Raw genomic sequence first — 20,085 nt, 5'->3', positions numbered from 1 at the left:
AGGCATAGTGCGTTGAGTAACGAAGAGTGCATCAAGATAAAATAAAAAGCTCACTGAGAAAACAAAAAATGCCTTTTATCTTACTCTGTCATGAAGAGCTTTAGGGAAACGCACAGCCTGCTAGTAAAGATGAGTCACAGTCTGAAACTACAACTGTCAAATGAGTGAGTGCTGGAACATTTGGTAAACCGTATAACAAAATGTCACGAGAGCCAGCTGTTCTGCTCATCCCTTTTGACTACTCTTCTTCCATTCAACTTTGTCTCTGATCTCACTAATTCTGAGATCTGAAACTCAGTTTTGGGATGCAGTAATCCACTGACACTGTCGTTAATGTGCTGTTAAATACGAGTACATCTCACCTTACTTTTGACCAATAGATTAGCAAGCTACAAAGTACTTTTGATAGCATGAGAGTTCAAAAATTAGCTGCTCAAAGTAACAAAGGAAGGGTGAGAGAGAATAACTAATTGCATCCTCTCAGAAGAGGAATGATTTTCTTTTTTGAGCAACACCTCTGAAAGAATGTTCTTCGGTGTCTTTCTGTAGGCCTTGAGGGTAGATCCTGTGACATTTGCAAGAAAAGGAGACAATTGAGTCACATGCAATAAAATGATAATTATTTTCATTTATATAGCATGTTGTATGACAAAGACGTTTCTCAATTTACAACACTGGTGAAGGTTACAAGTATGAATCAACCTGACTGTGAAGAAGACAGATCAAGTGTGCTGAAAGTAAGATTTTACTCCTAGCGAACTCCGTACTGTATTACTGTGCTTTACAGAAGGAAGAGAGGATTTCATTTTTTAAGGTTGTTCTACACATTTGCCCTGTTTTAGATTAGAAAAGTAAAGAGTTGAGTCACCTTGGCTTTGGCTTGTCAAAATAATCAGGACTGATAGATGAAACAGAACTGAGCCCAAATTTCAACAAAGGAATATTTGTATTTGGAAACAAAATGTAAAATCCCATCTCCTGCTCTCCACGGCCCCTATTCCCCCACCTTTCTCTTTTCCTTCCTTTATTCTTGTTTTTACTATAATCTCTGGTCTGGGAACTATTAAAATAGAACTAGAAAAGCTCTGTTCTGCTCCCAGACAAGCAGTGATACCATCTTGTTGGAATCTCTGTTTTTGAGATCTGCCCCAGAGAGACCCAGTGAAAGCTGAGGTAAGCAAGTAAACGTTTGAGTATTTGTCTGTGTTGCTTAAGTATTAATGTGGTGCTGAAGAGGAGGAGTTGTTAGCGGGCCAAATCTTTTGCCTTTTACATCACTTTTCCTGAACAAACGTGATCTGTTTGAGACTTTTCATAACTGTTCTTACCCCGTTTTTCTTGCCTTTCTGCTAAGGTTTATCAACATGAAACTATCATTAACTGAACCCCTTGCATCTAATCCTCTCCTGATGCAATTGTAAGAGTCAAAAATTGGTAATATACTTCTAGGTTTGCGTGGATGAGAGAATCCTGAGGAACTTCTGTGTTAGATAATTTTTGTTGTGAAGTGTGATGTACAAATTTTATTTTCGTGAAATGAAACCAGAGACTGCCTCTGTTTAAATGGAGATTGTGGAGCAGCCCTCCAACAAGAAGAGAAATGCAATACCTGAACCCAGGAACTCTTCCTGCTCGTGTTGTTGTTCTTTCACTGTAGCAGGCAGAGTTCAGTGAACTGCAGAAAGATTTATGAAAGAGGAAAGCAGAAATAGGTGTGTTTCTTCCGTTTGTTTCATGTAACAGAAATTTCCTAGTAAAGCTCAGTCCTGTAAGCAAAGTGGTGGACAAAATTACTGATTATATGGATGATACAGATGGCGGGAGTACACTGGAAAAAGAAAATGTTGCATTACTGAGTTTGGACTCTCAGAATATGTTTGACATAAATTAACACTTGGATCTCCTTATCAACCTGTAATTGCCTCTGATGAAACACGTACTTGATAAGACGGAAGGAAATGCTGCGTGACGTGGTTCTTTAAAATCTGGGCTGACCTGAGCTGCTACCTACAGGAATGATCAGAGGGGAAGGAAGGGATCTAGAGTCTGCCAGAGTTTCAAGGGGAAGGTTACGTGTTTGGCACACCAAACAAAGAAGAATTGTTTGGATAATGCATAGAAGGAAGAGGAAAGGTGGAACTGGCAGCAGAGAAGCAAGTGGTTATGATAGCAGGAATGGGACTTTATTTATCTCTGTAAAATGGAATAAAATCTATGTTGTTAGGTAGACAAATAGACAATGTTTTCCTGAACAGAAACCAACCTTTGTATACTTTGTTGAAAGGTGTTCTGTGATCTTCAAAAGGAGAGTGAGTTGGCTATAAGACAAACCAATAGAGTCCACTTTACAGTAATACAGAGATAGCTGTGAGTGACCCAGAATTAATTTTCCTATTCTTTCTCTTAAGAAAACTATTCCATCGAATGATTGATTTCTTCTTTTTAATTTTGAAATGGAAGAAACAGAATATGGTTCATGGAACATTTTAAAAGATTGTTTTATTTTAAAAAAAAACAAAAAGGAAAAAAGAAAAACAACATATTTGCGCTGTGTGTCTAGCTTTCTGTGCTGTCATTTGGAACACTTTGGCCACCAGGTGTGGTCAGTGTTTTTGGACACTTCTCTCTGTCCCCATGATGTTTTTAGTATCTTCTTATCCAAATTGTAGCTGCTGCATTTATCTATTCTTAGCACTCATAAAACAACTTACTTTCGGAGTCTATATCCTCACCAAGACCCTTGAGTTAATGGTGTATGGAAATTTCCATAGGGGTCTGCCTATAATGTTGACTTCCATCTCACTATTCCCAGATTTGAGTAAGTAAATCAGAAAAACATTTTCCTGTGTCTTTGATGGGGAGGAGGAATGACGGGGAGCAGAGAGAGAGATCACTCTTTAGCTTAATAAATGTGACCTCTTTGGCTCTGCTTGTCCATATACAGAGACCAAATTCTTCCTTATTCATTTGTAATCTTTTTATTTTGCTCCACCCTTTTCTTCCCACCCTCTCAGTTATGGGCAGGACCAAATGTTATGCTTAGTTGGCTCACTGTGGAGTGAAACAGATTTTAGTGGAATTAATTAATGGAATTTCTTTTACATTTACAATTATGTAGTTAATAAGAGGGTCTGACTTCTGGAAGATGCACTGCCTTTTTGCTTCTACTGAGCATTGTTCCTAGTGACTCAACAGCCATGTACAAAGGAGAAAATATAAATTGCTTTTGAAGTGACAAATCATGTATGAAAAAGAACATTTAGTTTTGAAAACACAAATCTTTCACTGAATAAATATTTATCTTGCCTATTTATAATATTATGTCAAGCGTAAGTGGTATTAATTTTGCATGAAGGAAAGCCAAGTCTAGAAATCATAAGCAAAATCTTGAGATTACAAAAATGTTGAGTTCAGTAGAACAGCAGCTGTGTGAGCATTGTGAATGTTAATTTTGCAGGTTAAGTCCAGTTTTCTTGGATAAAGCAGTAAAAATATTTCATGGAACAGTTTTCAGTTAATAGAGGTGTTGAAGTGTCTGATTTTGTTTGTGTGAAATTTAAAGAACAGACTCTTGACTGATCACTTGAGGTGGAAGGACCTTGTGGAGAAAAAAAAAAAAAGATGTTTGTAGGGGGAGCCTAATAATCTTTTTTTTTCACTGCTAATTCTCCTTTTCCAGTGGGAGTGAATGATGTCATCCTGTCTCCTCCCACTGTGTGAACTACGCTTGTGTCAAAGAGTTGCTGCCTCTTGTCACAGAGAGAACCGTTCCCTTAAATGCAGCTGCAGTACTTTGGTGTGATACCTGTCAGAATCATTCACGGTGCGAGGTTGGGTTTGTAACCATGATGCCAAGACTGGTCCTTCTCCTTTTCTGTGGATATATTGCAGTAAACCTGGGAAGTGCTCAGAAATTGCCAAGAGGCAAGTAGCTATGACAACTTTCTGGGGTTTTGTTTGTTTTTCTTCTGTTGTGGGGTTTTTGTTTGTTTCTTTTTAATGTTTATGTTTTCCATGGAAATTTGCTTTCAACAAGATAGGAAAGATTAAGATAATTGAAAAGGTAAAGAAGATCAGTCAACAGGGCAAGGTCCAAGCACCAGAGAGTAACTTTAAAGCTCTCGAATAAAACAATTAGAAATTGTTTTTATTTTATCTTGTAACTCTGTGAGAAGTACCATGAAACAGCATAACTCTCTGATTTGAACAGTGTTCTGTAGGTTTCTGGTGTAGGATCTTAAAGAAAATGTGCCTCAAGAAAACACTCTGTGCTGCTGGCAGATGATTTCAGCTCTGTCTTGAAATAACTTTTATGCTTTCCATTTATATCCGTTGTTAACATTTGAATAGGAAATTACTTTTATGGGTTAGGTTGCATGCATTTTGAGAGAGAAAAACTATGATTTATTAAAAGCAATTATATTTCAAACCTTTCTTTCCACAAGAAAAATATATCCTCCAGACCTTTGAGAATATTTAACTATTCCTCTCTCCTGGTGTCTGGAGGTGCAATAGTTTTACAGAGATGGTAGGGATCCTTTATCTTCTTTGCTAATGAAAACCATGTAACATTGTCATTTACTAGTATTTATTGCTGCAGAAAGGACAGTCTTAGCATAAAATGAAAATATTTTTGTATCTAGATCGTAAAACACTTTGTAGTACCTTGGCATTAAGCAGCACTTTCACAACTGTTTCTGTACTGCACGTATTGCTCTTGCTTTGTAGAAGTGCTTGCCTCAGTGCACTGTGCTTTGTAATGGATTTCACATCTGCAGTATGCTGCAACCAGGAACAGTTTAAAAGGAAGATGTGATTTAGTTCCTTATGACAATGTTCAGTAAGAAATCAGCACTCTTAGGGCTTCCTATGAGATTCTGATTCATTGGTGGGGAACCTAAAAATTCTGGGGAGAAGAGAGATGATTTTCATGCTCCTTCTCCCCCCATCCTTTAATTTTTAGGTTTTTTCTTTTTTTTCTTGTGGTGCTCTTTTGAAAGTGATTTCTTTTAAAACTCATCTTCTGGACTCAATGTGGAGTTTTCTGCATACTGTTAATGTGGAGTAATGAACTGTGAGCAGTCGATACTGTTGTCATTTCATGTTGAACTGACTGCAAGGCATGAGCTTTATCCAAAAAGCCATCTGTAAGTAAACTATTGTAGCAGTTCTTATAGCAGAGGATTGTACTGGGCAGAGAGAAACCTTGTATGTATTGCCAGTTTTGAAGGAAGAGAATTTTCTGGTATTTGTCTTTTTAAATAGTTTCACTTCATATTCTGCTCACTACCATAGAATGATGGCTGTAAATTTACTGTAACTGTGAATTAGACAGATTCACAGACAAAGTGACAAAGCTACCGATCCACTGCCGTTAGAGGAAGATTAATTCTGGGATACAATTTTTTTTTTACTGTCCTAAAATAACATTGCAGAAGTGAAGTTCTGTTTGCCAAGTGCATACAGCTGCAGGTGGAAACTTCATTTCAAGTCAGTGAAATAGTTCTTCAAAGGGTGGTGAGGCACGGGCACAGGTTGCCCAGAGAGGTGGTGGGTGCCCTGTCCTTGGCGACATTCAATGTCAGGCTGGGGGGACAATGAGCAACCTGATCAAACCGTAGATATCCCTCTTCATTGCAGGGGAGCTCAACTGGTTGACCTTTAAGGGTCCCTTCCAGCTCAAATGTCTTCATGATTCTCCCATTGCATTGTTAAAATGTCAGCCTATCTATCTTTTTTGCAACTGCACCTCGGGTTAATATTTACACTGGACTGTGCTGGAAAAAAACAACTATGTTAGTACCTACCTGTTGCCTGTCAATGTGCAAAGAATTGTCTTTGTCTACAATACTCTTCTGTTTGACAGAACATACAGAATGTTTTCCTAATCAAAGAGTATATTTTGATCTTTAGCTAATTTTAGAATGAGCGGTAGTATTCTGTAAAATGCACTGAGCTCCTTTTCTCTTCAAGTTACAAGCTACTTAACCAAGGCTCCACAGTCCCTTCTGCTCGACAGGGACCAGCGGAGTCAACTTGATAACTTGAGGGGAATAATCTAGCTGAATTTGCTTTGCCACGATGTCCATATTCCATGAACAAGTTCTCTTTTCATTCTTAATTTTGCTTTGGGATGCTTGTACTCAATCTCTCCAGGAGGTGAAACACAGTGATCTCTGGTCTTGTGGACTGGGATTTCCTTTTAGTGATAGAAGGTGGAAAGAACATCTTGCCTCCCGCAGCTGCAAAGGAATGGTGCCAGTACACCCTTCAGATGTCAATGACTTTCAGAACTACTGCAGAGATTTTGTGAGGATGTGCTGTTCAGGAGGCTGGAACACGTGTGGTTCACCACACCAAATATATATATTTTTGCTTTCACCTCTGCAAGCATGAGTTTGAGTAGAATGACAAAGGAAGTGTTGTTGCTCTTCTCAAATATTCTCTATCAATAAATCATTTCTTTAATTACTTTGACTCAGAGGGCTGGGCAATCACCAGTCACTTCAAGGTCAACAAAAGCAAGTGCTGGATTCTGCACCTGTGACTGGGCGACCCTGGATCCATGCACAAACTGGGGAAGTGAGGCTGGGGAACAGTCTCATAGAAGGGGAACTGGGGGCTCTGGCTGTTGGCAAGTTGAATGCGAGCCAGCAGTGTGCCCTGGCAGCCCAAAGGGCCAACCGTACCCTGGGGTGCATCAGGCCCAGTTCTGCCAGCTGTGCAGAGGGGTTGTCCTGCTCTGCTCTGCACAGTGTGGCCTCACTTCCTGCACTGAGTGCAGCTGTGGATGAGTGCCGCAATGTCCCATGGAAACTTTATGATGCTTCTATGTATTCTACATTGTTTACTTAGATAATAGGCCTTTATGTATATCTGGTCCCATTATAGTGCCCTCAGTACAGATTAACATTATTTATCTGGCAATACTTTGTCACATTTGCTGTACCAAATGACAAATGATCAGATGGTTATAAGCTGTGTCACAATTCAGACTATCTATTGTCAGGTTTTGCAGGTGTAAGTACAGGTTTACTGAAGAGGGAAGGTTGGTGGGAATTATGTTTTGCTGTGAAGGCAATACCTTTTTTACTACTACATTTGTTTTAAAGCTGCTGAAAAAGTTCTGTAGTCCACAGAAGTGCACTCTGTGTGGGGTCACAGAATGGCAGAGCAGGAAATGCTGGCACTTATTAGAGACCTTCTTTTGTCAAGTATTTGAGATACTGTTCCTTCAGCTTTATCTCACTTCTAGAGTTTTGTGTTTCATCAGGAAATAAGAGGGTTGGACATTTTTGACTTGATGTTATCTCTTCTTTTATTCCACTATGCCAGTGCCATCTAATGTGTAATGCTCCACTTCAACACTGTTATACTTGGAATATTTTATTGATGCGAATGATTCATAGGAGGAAACACTTGTGGTACATAGGTGTCAGAGTTATAATTTGTCATACTTTCTATGAGTTTTATGATTCCATGAAACATTAATGTTTCTTCCTTGATGAAGACAGTATGGCCTTTCTAAACAGGAACTGAGTACAATGAAAAAGTCTTACCTTTAAAGGATGAATTAGTAAGCAGAGCATCCTGAATTTGAGGGGGAAATGAAAAAAAGCGAAGCCATAGAATCAAGAATAAACGACTTACAGGACATAATCCTCAAGATTGTACTGCCTTGTAAACTGTGTTTCACTGGTATCGTTCCAGCTGGATCTGACACAGATGTTGTTTAAGGCAACAGTTGTGGAACAAGTTCTTAGTGTTTGGTAAAACAGCATTTCATGGTTTTGACTTTGCCAGTTGACTTTCCAGTTACAACACAGATGTGCATAGAACTGCGCTTTTTCACTATAATCTGTTTCTGATAGTTTTTGTATATCTTCATGTCCTGTTTTCCTTTGTTAGAGCTGAAAAGAATTTGGAGTTGATCCCTTTTTATAAACTTCTAACTTTAAAACTTTTTCAGAAAAGAAGAGTCTTATTCATTTATTTATTTTGCCATGTTTCTGACCTCCGTGGCTTTCCTACTATTTGAATTAGTCATCAGGTAGACTGGAATTCAGGCCCATCCTTGTTCCACTTTCCAGGAGTCAGGCCCGTCCTGTTCTGCTTTCCAGGAAACACTAGGGAAACCTTAATTCACCTCCTTCCTTGTTGCTGCATTCTAAGGAGGAAAGGAATAGACTTGAGATGCCTCATGGGATCATGTGAAAAATCCCGATTTACAGACCTACATAGGGACAACCCGATGCAAAACTTTGTTTCTGCAGTTGTCTGCTGTGGGGATAAGTGGGAAAAATAACGGTTCTACTTTATCATTTTGTTTAGTAAGTATACAGAAATGTTAGAAAATATTGCAGATAACCACCAGCTAAGATTTGTTTTTATGGTAAGTGTAACTGACATCCTTTCGAGAGAACACTGTATTTACACTACAGTTCCAAACTTACCATTGACACTTGTGAAAGGAATGGGCTAATTTTATTCATTGCTAAATTTGTTGCCCGTGCTATGTTATGTAATACTTCTTCCTAACCAGAGATTGAACAGCATGTGTTTTTACTTACTGGTGTCAAGCAGTTAAAACAATGTTGAGTTATTACAATGCATCATAGTCACTGTACTACATCAGCCAAGTTAATTTTTAAACTTTTGTGCCACATTGCAACTAAACAGCACCCCTCTGGCAGCTGTAGGGTAGAAGAACAGAAATTGTCACATAGGAAAAGAATTGAAATTTGTTTATTTGAACATGTAAGGAAGCTGTTGAGTCAAAATATTTCAAGAAGAGTGAAAAGATGCTTCTCATATGTTTCTTTCTCTGCAGTTTACAAACCATTTTTCCGGAGACTGTTTTTCAAAATACACAATGCTTCAACCTTCAGAAAACATACTGTAATGACGAAGAACCAGTTCAGACAAAACAACTGATTTTCTTCCATTTATTTTTAGTGTCTGGAAAGAGAAATGTCAAATATTTTCATCTTCAGTTATTTTTAAAATGAGTGGTAGTATTCTGTTAAGAGGGAAGGTCTGCCATGATAAGCAATCTTAAATTCCACTGCATCTCTTTACACTCCAAGTCACAACCTGCTGAACTCCCTACTGCTCTATAGGGAACAGAGGAATCAATCTGATAACCAGATTTTCATTCTAGTGAGGCATGTACTCATGATCAGATTTGTGTGAAATAGTTCTGTTATGTTTAATGGTGCATCGTGACAATAAAGTCTTTTGAGAAATCCCAAAGGAATTCCTTATCTGGTGTAACTTAGTAACTAGGATTTTCAGTCAGTAGAGATGTCATGGCAAATTTGTATCCTCCTTTGCTGAAAGTGAAAACAGCACATAAGAATTCTGGCATTGTAGCTGATCATTAAATCAAAGATAACTTACCATACAGACAGTTGAGTTCTAGGATTGCATGAAAATATATCAAAACTTGGTACTGAGTGTCAAACTTCCAAGTCCAAAGATAATCTGTAATACCAGATTTCCATTTTTATGCTGGCACTAGCAGTGATGTGACAATGATAGATGTGGGTGGGTTCTGCCAGGATTAAATTCCAGAACATATGAATGCCTCTAAAATGATCTCAGTGCTGGGTGATCTGTATAACCCTCCACTTCTTCACTTTGATTTTCAAATTCCCAAGTGTCTCTTTCATACTGTTATGTTTCAATGTATTTTTCATGCCATCTTTTGTATCTAGCTATTTGAGCCAGGCAAGCTATATGACTCGCTTGAGGGGAGTCTGTAAGCTAAATGATACCACTGCTGTTTGGCCAGACCTACCTTTGGATACAGTGGCTACATACATCAGTCTGTGTATCTGCTGATGAATGGTCACTGGGTCTGATGTTTTGGAGCTTTTGGGCTTACCAGGTGTGCGCTACACATTGCATGTGCAAACAAAACTGTCTGCTCCAGGGGGAACAAATGGCTAGCAGTAACCTGCCAGTCAGAACTGTTTATGCAGGTCCTAGTGGATTTCTCTTCCTTGGGGAAATTCAAGTGCAGACTTGAAAGTGGTGGTGAGCTGAATACTTCTGTGGTGTCGAGTGTTCTAAACTTTGGCTTTCTGTGGGAGATGGTCTGAGATGCTCCCAGGCATAGACTGCAACAGTGTCCTTTTAGACTTTCTATGGAGAAAGACCGGCATTGGTGTTCTGAAAAGGCAGTGGCTCTAAACAGGACACTGTAAGGAAAAGAGTCCAATCTGTAGTGAAAGAGGGCAGCCAGAAGCAGATCAGGTGCTACCCAAGCTTTCCTGGCACACCTTAGTTCAAATGCCATTGCTTAGAAACTAGGTTTTCTGCAATACAGACTAGCTTGTATGTTCTATGAGTTTGCTTTAGGAAAATGTTTTTATCTTATTTTGCATTGAGGATAGTGTTCATAAAAATGACTTCTGGCAGGAATCAAGCCTTTGTTCAGGCAAGGACCAGACCAGTCCCTCAAAATGTACTGATTGTGTCATTACACTTTGACCAAATCAACCCTAATCCTCCCCACTTGAGCAAATCAGTGTGAGATGTGGCAAGGTAAATCAGAAACAGGTCAAGTTTTGAACCATCAGCTGAATTTCTACTGTTGAAGTTGTGATGGTACTTTGGCCACCAGAATTCAGTGCTTTTGAGCTCATTGCTTAACCAAGTGACATAATCATAACTTGAGGATATGCAAACTAGGTTACATAAGGATGATTACAGTAGGAATGTCAATTCAGAATCTTCACTACTTCAGAGTTACTGGAAAAAATACAGGTGAAGAGTTGGGACACTAGCTATTGGAGGTGCTGGATATGCTGAAGTTGGGCATGCAGGGCTTCATTCAAGCCAGAGCAAAATGGATTCTCAAAGTGGGAGGGAATTTATAGTGTTACTTCTGCGTTTTTTGTATACTCCTAATGTTTTACATTATTCTTGAAATCTGCTCAGGAAAAGCATAATTCAATGAAGCAGTTAGAAGCTGTAGTATTCTCTCCTATCAAAACCAGTTGTGGCATCAGTTCATAAATCTATAAATGGCCACAGAGTGCTTGGTGTGAGTTTACATAATTAATGCTTTGGGAGCCTGGCCAATTTTAGAGTACTGAAGTGTGTGGGGGATAATGTTATTTTTGAGCTTGAAGAGGGGAAAAAAAGTTCTCCTTTTGTCAGCTCCTTGCCACTGCTCTACATTTATTATTCACATTAATTTTTCTTTCTATGATGTATAAGTCTGGAAACATTTTAGAACACAGAGTTATGCTTCATTCAATAATACAAATATGTAAAGCTATATGTAAAACTGAAATGTTGTTTTTCTTACTTTGTAATGATTCTGTCATTACCATAGATCAAGCCTGTACATGAACAAGAGAAATGCACAATGAAAAAAATGCAAGACTTCAGGCCATATCGCTTATCAGTTTTCTTTCTAAATCTCAATGTGTCTGCACAACATGTCCGAGCATATGCTGAAAATGAAAGGCATGGGTGCAATAGTCTGAAAATTATTAAGAATTTGAGTTGCGGGATGCAAAAACAGAGAGAAAACTATTGTCTGACCAGGAAATTTTGGCTGAGTTCCATTATCTCTGGCTTACACAAACGCTGAGGTGGGTGGATTAAGTGGCACTGTACTGTTCTTTATTCATAGAGCAGTGTATGCTTGTGCGTGTGTGTTATATGGTTAGAGAAATGGCTTCATTTGGGTATGGGAAGCATGAATTCTCTTAGGCTGATTAAGAACTGTCTTAGGTAAAGGGGAGGGGATTGTGTGTTCAGCTGGCATCAGGTCTCCATCCTTTGTCGTAAAGCTTGACAACAGACGCTTACTGTTATGAACTTGATAATGATATTGCAGTATGCAGGCAGCCCATTACTTGATTTTAGCTATGCTATGAAAAAATTACAAGCATTAACACTGCAGGGAGGAACCTGATGAGATTTAACAAGAGTGAATGAGGAGTCTTGCACCTGGGGAAGAATAACTGCATATATCAGTACAGGTTAGAGGCTGACCTGCTAGAGAGGAGCTCTGCAGAGGATCTGGGCATCATGGTGGGCAACAGGTTCGTCATGAGCCAGCAGTGTGCCCTTGTGGCCAAGAAGGCCAATGGTATACTCGGGTGCATTAAATAAGGTCAAGGGAGGTGATCCTCCTCCTCTACTCTGCCCTGATGAGTCCACGTTTAGAATACTGTGTCCATTTCTGGGCTCTACAGTTCAAAAATGACAGGGACCTCTTAGAAAGAGTCCACTGAAGGGAGACAAAGATGATAAAGGGCCTGGAGCATCTCCTGTATGAGGACAGGCTGAGTAACCTGGGTCTGTTCAGCCTGGAGAAAAGAAGACTGAAGGGGGGGAACTGATTAATGTTTATAAATAACTAAAGGGAGGTGTGAGGAAAATGGATAAGGCCAGGCTCTTCTCAGTGGCTTAAAACTTGAACGCAGGAAGTTCCATACAAACATGCAGAAGAACTTCTTTATGACAAGGGTGACAGAGCACTGGAACAGGTTGCCTGGAGAGGTTGTGGAGTCTCCTTCTGCAGAGATATACAAGGCCCATCTGGATGTCTACCTGTGCAATCTGTTGTAGGGAACCTGCTTTAGCAGGGGGGTTGGACTCAATGATCCCTTGAGGTCCCTTCCAACGCCTGTGATTCTGTCATCTCTTCAGCATTTCTTTTGGCTAGTCTAGGTCACTTTTGGTAAGTATATTGCAGGAAAAAATATTTGCTTTACTCTTCCAGGCTTTTATCAATCTTCCTGTACTGTTTAGTTCTAGCTACCAACTGCTTCTAAATAAGATAATAAATGTTTATTGTGCTCCTTTCTCACTTGGAAATACTTACAGAAACTTGCGACGAGCATCATATGCTATCAGTGTAGTTACTTAAAGAGCATGTAAGGTCATTCATAGTATTAAGGCTGAGGAGAAATTATAGATGCTCAGTCAAAGGAAATAGATACTGTTAGTCATGCTCAGTTTCAGTTTAGAAATCTCAGGCACTGTGAATATTTGTTGGTTTCCTTCCTATGGCCTGGCTTTTCTAGGTTTGTAGGTGTTTTCTTGTCCATTTATTTATTTATTTTTAATTTGCTTTTGTAGAGTTTAAACCATTTGTCAGACATCAAACAAAAGTGGCATGGGAAAGATCATCTTGTATTTTAAAACCTATGCACTGTAAAGTCATGAAACACTATGTACTTTATAAGCTCTTAAATCAGAGAATATTCCTTGGGAATTAATGTAATCTACTCTGCACTAGGTCTCAAGGTCAGTGATGAAAGAGACATAAACTTCTACACAGAGTAAATTTGCCACAAACAATTGGATACATTTCTGAGTGAAGAACCAGTAAAAATGTAAAGTCAATAATGCACAAATTCTACAGCTGATGGTTCTGAGCACATGCCCGTATCCTGCCCCAAAAATCATAAATATTTACCTTGTTAATGGTTTCTGTCCTCACACTCAGAAACATAGAGGAATTCTGTTGCTTCTTTCTGGAGACATTTTCTCGAGCTGTAGAAGCTTTCCTGTCATTGCAACTCAGAATGTTTAACTGCAGAAGAAGAGAATCACCTGTGATCTTTCTCAATTTGTTTTTTGTTTTGTTTTGTTTTTTAAAAAAAGAAGCCAGAACATCAGTCTTGAGATTCACCTCATCTAGTGATCCACGATGAGATACATTTTCCATCTGGAAAAACTGTATGCATTTGGAATCAGTCCTTATAGGACTCAGCTGTATTCAGCTAGTGTCTATGACGTGTGAGAATGTTCAGTTTGGAGACCCAGAGCAGAAGTAAAAACACTTTATTAACTTTATTATCACTGCTCTATTGGAAATTCTGAGCATGTGCATTATTATTATTATTATTATTGTGTGTGTGTGTGTCTAGAGCTTTCTAAACTAAAAGGAAACACATTGTTAAAAGCTTTGCTGATAGAATTGAGAAGAACAAATTACGGCCCTCAAAGCGTTACTAGCATTTCATGTTTGGTTGTTGTTTTGTTATTGTAACTGATAAGTTTGATAATTCTTTTGGAGTTTAGCATGTGATATACAGGAAAACCTACACTTATGATGCACACTTCAGATATTTAATTGCTTTATCAGCTGCCTGCTCTGAGAAGTAGGGAACTTACTCCAAAGTTAGAACACAAAATATTGCAAATGCTTTTGCCAACTACATATCCAAAGCTTTTAATATTTTCACTATTTGCAGTCCTGTATATCCTGGATATTAGAAGATTTTGAGCAGAAAATTCAGATACTTAGCATGATCATGTGATGGCTGCAGTGCTGGAAGTTAAGAGCCATCATGATTTCTGAAAATGTATGATACCTTTCAGTTTTCATCATTTTGCTACATGCTATTACAGAGAGGCTTATTTCAGCTTTGCACAACATAATGAACAATTTATAAATAGAAAATAAATCTCATTAGACAGTACTAAACTAGGAAGGATATTTTTATAAGATTGCATACATTTAAGAATTGTTAAATGTCTTGTGCTGCCATGGATCTGGTCTCTAGATGCACAATTTCAATGTAACAGACAAATCGTACTTTTCTCTTTCTAGCTGTTTCTAATAGAAACAGATTATTACATCACTTTGTAAGGAAAAACTTGTTTCTATTTATGTAACCTGATTTTAAATACCTTTTATTCATTCTTAAAAGAACTTCTGACAAAGACTACTGACTGGATTGTGTTTCTCAAGAGGTAGGCAGAAGTATATTTACTGAAGTATTAAAACTGAACAGAGGAACAAACCTGAACTCACAGATGCACCAGGAGTGCAGTAGTGTCTGTCTTGTGTATTGTGCTGTCTTTCTGTAAAGTTGATTTGAGAACGTAGGTTGGTAGGCACCTGTTTCTGAGTGGGCGTCTCAAACTAGTTAGTCTCCATTAAATTTGGAAGCAGATCATTATGTGCAACCCATCTTATTTTACTTGCCTGACCCAAATTCTGTGCTAAGTGTTCACAAATCAAAAGACATTCTCCTCCACTGAAATTAATTTAGGAACTGCTGTGGATATTGCTTGAGAACCAGAAAGAGTATCAAGGGAGGGCTTTGGACTTCTAACTACTGGCTGCTACTCTTTGAGACCAGTTTTCCATCCACCTTACATTCAACCCCTGTAGCGTTCCCTTCTTCTGTTTGGCTGCAAGGATGCTTGCGGAGGTTGTGTCTAAAGCTTTGCTAAGTCAAAGAAAATGGCATTCACTACTTTTATCTTGCACACAAAGCCAGTAATAGGATTACAGAAGGCAGCAGTATTGGTCAGACACAGTCTGGCCGTGGTAAATTTGTGTTGGCTCTTCTCAATCTCCTCGTTCTCTATGTGCTGAGATCTGACCATTTGTTCCATACTTTTCAGGTAGTTGAGGTTAGGCCGAACAGTTCATCTCTTGGATGCTCTTTTCTGCCATTCCTCAAGCAATTGTAGTGTGATATTTTTCTGTTCTTACATTACAGAGGGATCTTGCCTCTCCCTGGTGCTTCTTTTTGGCTTATCTGTTTACTGAAGATAACATGCCGTACTGGATTTTCAATATCTATATGTGAGAGATAGGAAGTAGGCTATTGGAATTCACTGGAGAGAGTAGCACTTCTTGAGGTACATATTTAGGGGTGCAGGAGAAAAACCTGTACCCTTCAACGGGAAAATGACCTGATTCTGCAAAGAAACTCATAGCTGAAGTGGCCTTTGTGAAATCACTTTGTCTCTCTTGTGCTTACTCCTGAGATTGTTGGAGAGCTTCACTGTGTTTGTCAGTTTCTTGCTACAGTTTGTGTCAATTGCTTCTGCTTTTTACAGATATGTACCAGAAATTTTTCTGCTTTTCTCTCAGTTTTTTGTCTCTTTCTTTATGTACATAACATTCTAGCTACACTCTTTTCCTCTAGGTGAGAAAGCTCATATTTACTCAGGCCTTTTTTTCTTGGGTAACATACTCTAGTCATTGGCTTCTGGATTTTGTCAAGTTGATTCATAGAATCACCAAGGTTGGAGAAGACCTCTTAGATCCAACCATCTACCTACCACCAATATTTCCCACTAAACCATGTCACTCAACACAACGTCTAAATTTTTCTTGAACACCGCTGGGGACGGTGACTCCACCACCTCCCTGGGCAGCCCGTTCCAGCACCTGACCACTCTCTTGGAGAAGTAGTATTTCCTAACTTCCAACTTGAATCTCCCCTGGTGCAACTTGAGGCCATACTAAATACATACTGTAGTGCCCTATTTAAAAGGAGTGGTTCGCGTGTGCTGCCTAATCATTGATAAGAGATCACTGAGATGTGAAGGCCTGTGCATAAAAGGACTGGTTAGCAAGTTTTCAAATTTACAGGAGGGAAGCGTACCTAGACTTATTGGTGATCCTAATAAGTTAGTTTACATCTTGAGTGTTAACAATACCTACTGTTGTCAAATTTACTATGTTAGTTTGCAAACACTACTAGCTGTCTAGAAACTACTAACTTTAAGCATCTTGCCCTTAAAAAAGTAAACATCTGATGCATGAAAAGAGGCAAAATGAAGCTATGAGAGAAAGCTATGAAAAGACAGTAGAAAAGATACTTTCTATCCATCAGATATTTTACATTCATTTTTTAAATCTTCTCCATTGATCTGTGTTTTAAGAGATCCCCAAATGAATAAACACACAGCAAATCAACTCAAAAGGTACATACTGAAAAAAGAAAATATGTTCTGATATAACATATAGAAATCACACCTAAGGAACAGACTTCAAAACAAATGCTGCATTGTGGGAATCTCACTGCAATCTAAGTACATGTCAATCCACATAGCAGATTATCAGTGCATTTAGTAATGAATGATAACAATGTGGATTACAGTGTGATATCTGCAGTTATAGCTCCAAATACTGTTTTCATTAAGCCTTTGGTTTTTGATTCTTCAAAAATACAGTGATTTGCTTAGATGAAAAGAGAATGAAGGCAGTGGTAATGGTAACCACTGCCTGCCAATGAATAGGTGATGCCAGTGGTAATGGTAAGCTCAGCCCACCAAGGAGCAGGCTTTTAAGAAGTGTGTTGCACTAAGGTCCACAGTTTTTATGCTGGTTACATCAATTTGTTTCTAATTTGTGGTCCTGTGTGGTACTGTTGTGAGACCAACAGTATCTGAATCCCTCACCTACTTAAGCTCATAATATCTTGCTGAGCTATCCCTATGGAGGAGTTGTTAGAGAACGCTCATGTTTTTATTTATCTGACTGGCTCTAAATAACTATCTTGCATGACTATTTGCATTAACTAGTGTTCTTTGAGGCTTAAAAAGGAGTTAGACCTAGAACAGCTGGGAGTCTTTCCTTCCTCCCAGCAGTCTTCTGCATTCATTTGTTGAGTTTATGCAGAATCTGTCGGGTTCTTTGGCCAAGATACAGTTTTCCTCATAGCCTAGCCTGGGTGGAGATGGCTTGGACCCATTTTCCTGGAAAGGAGAGGAGCCAGGATGGGAAAGACCAGCTTTTTTGGGCAAGATGTAGTCACTGTCTCGTCAGCACAGTCTAGGTGGAGTTGCATCAGCCCAGAAAAAGACGCACCAGGCCAGTATGGAAAAAACAACAACAAACATCCAGTTCTTAGAATAAAGTCAGAGGAACAGTACTCTGGAGATCATATTATGAAGTCCAAATCAAGCTCCATCCCAGTATGAATAAGTGATCTGGAATCACAGAACTGTAGTGGTTGGAAGGGACCTTTGGAGATCATCCAGTCCAACTCCCCTGCTGAAGTAGGTTCTCTACAGCAGGTCACACAGGTAGGCATCCAGGCAGATGTTCAATATCTCCAGAGAAGGAAACTCCACCACCTCTCTGGGCAGCCTGTGCCAGTGCTCTGTCACCCTCACGGTAAGGAAGTTCTTTCTGATGTTCAGAGGGAGCTTCCTGTGTTCCAGTTTGTGCCTGAAATTGAATCTAAATTGAAATAAGGACTTGAGGTTCATTAAAAAGGTGGAGGATTTTGTTTTGTTTGTTTTCCCGTGGACAAATAAAGACCTTCTAAGTTTTGTGGGTGTTATGCTATTGATTCTAAATAATGCCTGTTGAAAATGATTCAACATGAAAGACGTTTGGGGAGAGCTATCCACAGAAAGTGATAGATCGGGCTTTGTTCTGTCCTTAACTTTTAAAAATGTTAAATTGTTCAATGATGAATTTTAGTTAAGCTAAATATTTAGCTTAACACATTTTACCTTTAACACACATTTTACCTTTAAACAGAAATAAGTTTACAGACTGAAAAATTAAATGAGTGGAATTTCCTAAAATTTAAAAGAAAAATTAAGCAGTATCATATGACAAGTCAGAGACAGGTTGTCAGGCCTCTGTCTAAGGAATTTTTCAGAAGTTTGACTCCTGTTTCTGTTTCCAGCAGGATATTAGGATTATTAGATATTAGGATTTATTTATTTTTGCTTTTATTATTATTTTTACTGCAAGAGTGATATATACTGGAGCAGGCTGCCCAAAAAAGTTCTGGAAACTATGTCTTTAGAGGTCTTTAAGACTCAGATGGACATAGCCCTGAACAACCTGATCTGATTAGGTCTGCATTGAGCAGAGGGTGCTGAAGTCCTTTCCATCCTTAGTTATTACATCGTTCTGTGGTTGTGGCTTAGGAGTGCTTCTTGTTTATTCTACTGCATAGAAACAGAACTATTTTTAAACTTTTCCCATTTTAAGCTATATTTGATTTTGAGCCAAGCAACCAATATTTGTCCATGTTTGGGAGCCAAAGAAAAAAAAACAAAAATTTATAATAGCAAAAGTAAAAGTCGCACACTGTTAGATTACCATTGCGATCTTGGCTGGTGGTGCATATGGCACCAGATTTGGAAAATGAAAGCACTGCTGTGAACAATTTGGAATTAATGAGTGAGGTGGTTCTTGCAAATAGATGGTGCTAATATATTTTCTTAAGGCATGCTTCATTTTTCTAGCACTTTGGGAGGCAGTGCTAGGTCTTTCATTCATGCCCTCTAAAATCTTTGAAATAGAGAAAAATAAACAGCTTCAATGTAAGGCAAAAGGAATTCTGATGACTAAGCCAAATTTGCTGTAATACAGTACAGCTGTATTCACCCTTTTGTAAGGCAGAGTTCATGGTTTTTAGCTCTGCGGATAAAAATGAAAAACAAGATTGCATATGTTCACAGAAGGCCACATACACGTTCAGTTCACCACTAGAATCACAGAGTAAGTAAAATATAACATCTTGTCCCAGCATAGTTTTTGCTAGTGAAGCAGGTGAATAGATAGCTCAAAATGTAAGGTGCCAGATAAATTTATTTTAAAATACAAAATAGTTACTATTTCCTTTTGTACTTCATTCTTCAGGCTTGTTACTGTATGAGGTTTACTTCTGAATGTTAGTTACTTAATGAATTAAGTTATTTAATTAATGAATTTTCAGCCAGCTGTTGATGTATCTTCTTAAGTTGGACAGAGAAACAGAATGCTCTTCAGCTGAAGACAGTTTATTTGACATGGCCAAGATACAGTTTTGGTTTGGGGTAGAAACAGAAAAGAGGCAGTTAATTGAAATTCCAGTCACCTCATCACCGAATTTCTCTCATGTTCCTTGAAACAGATGAAAATCAAACTAGCTAGCTTTGTGTTAACTGCACAGCTATTGTTACCAACAATACCATAAGGATGCAGTGGGTTCATGGGACACAGAATTCTAAAGTATTCAGTTCTGTATCACTAAAACCAAATTTTTGAGGGGAAGAAAACTCTTAGATAGTTTTACTTGCTTTTATACGTTGGAAATACTGCTGTCCCCAACACTGAATTACTAAACAAATACTGTTTTAGTGCAGCTAGTCCAGTGAACCAGTTCTGTATTCATCTCCTAAATTCTCTCCAGTTTTTAAATAGCAATGGAATTATTAAAATCTATTCCTAATAATTACCTGTTACTATTTTACCTTTACAAACTGCTTTGCAACTGGGATTTCTTAGTGGGATGCTAGAATATCCAAAGGGCTTTGTCTGAACATTTGCTGTGAAAGCAGAAATTGAAAATTAGAGCTTTG

The 20,085-nt window shown here is 38.6% G+C and overlaps 1 protein-coding gene across 2 annotated transcripts in view; it reads left to right on the top strand.

Moving 5' to 3' along the window:
* Window positions 3,720-20,085, top strand: part of ABI3BP (ABI family member 3 binding protein) — a 135,922-nt gene continuing 119,556 nt past the window's right edge. For both annotated transcript variants that reach the window (XM_021400077.1, XM_021400069.1), the window contains exon 1: window positions 3,720-3,924. In XM_021400077.1, the coding sequence (XP_021255752.1) occupies window positions 3,846-3,924 (79 nt within the window). In that variant the 5' untranslated portion in view covers window positions 3,720-3,845. The remainder of the gene's footprint in view (window positions 3,925-20,085) is intronic.

Source organism: Numida meleagris, chromosome 1 (genome assembly GCF_002078875.1).
Source record: "Numida meleagris isolate 19003 breed g44 Domestic line chromosome 1, NumMel1.0, whole genome shotgun sequence".
In the NCBI taxonomy this organism is placed as follows: domain Eukaryota; kingdom Metazoa; phylum Chordata; class Aves; order Galliformes; family Numididae; genus Numida; species Numida meleagris.
This window is presented reverse-complemented; position numbering and strand designations above follow the sequence as displayed.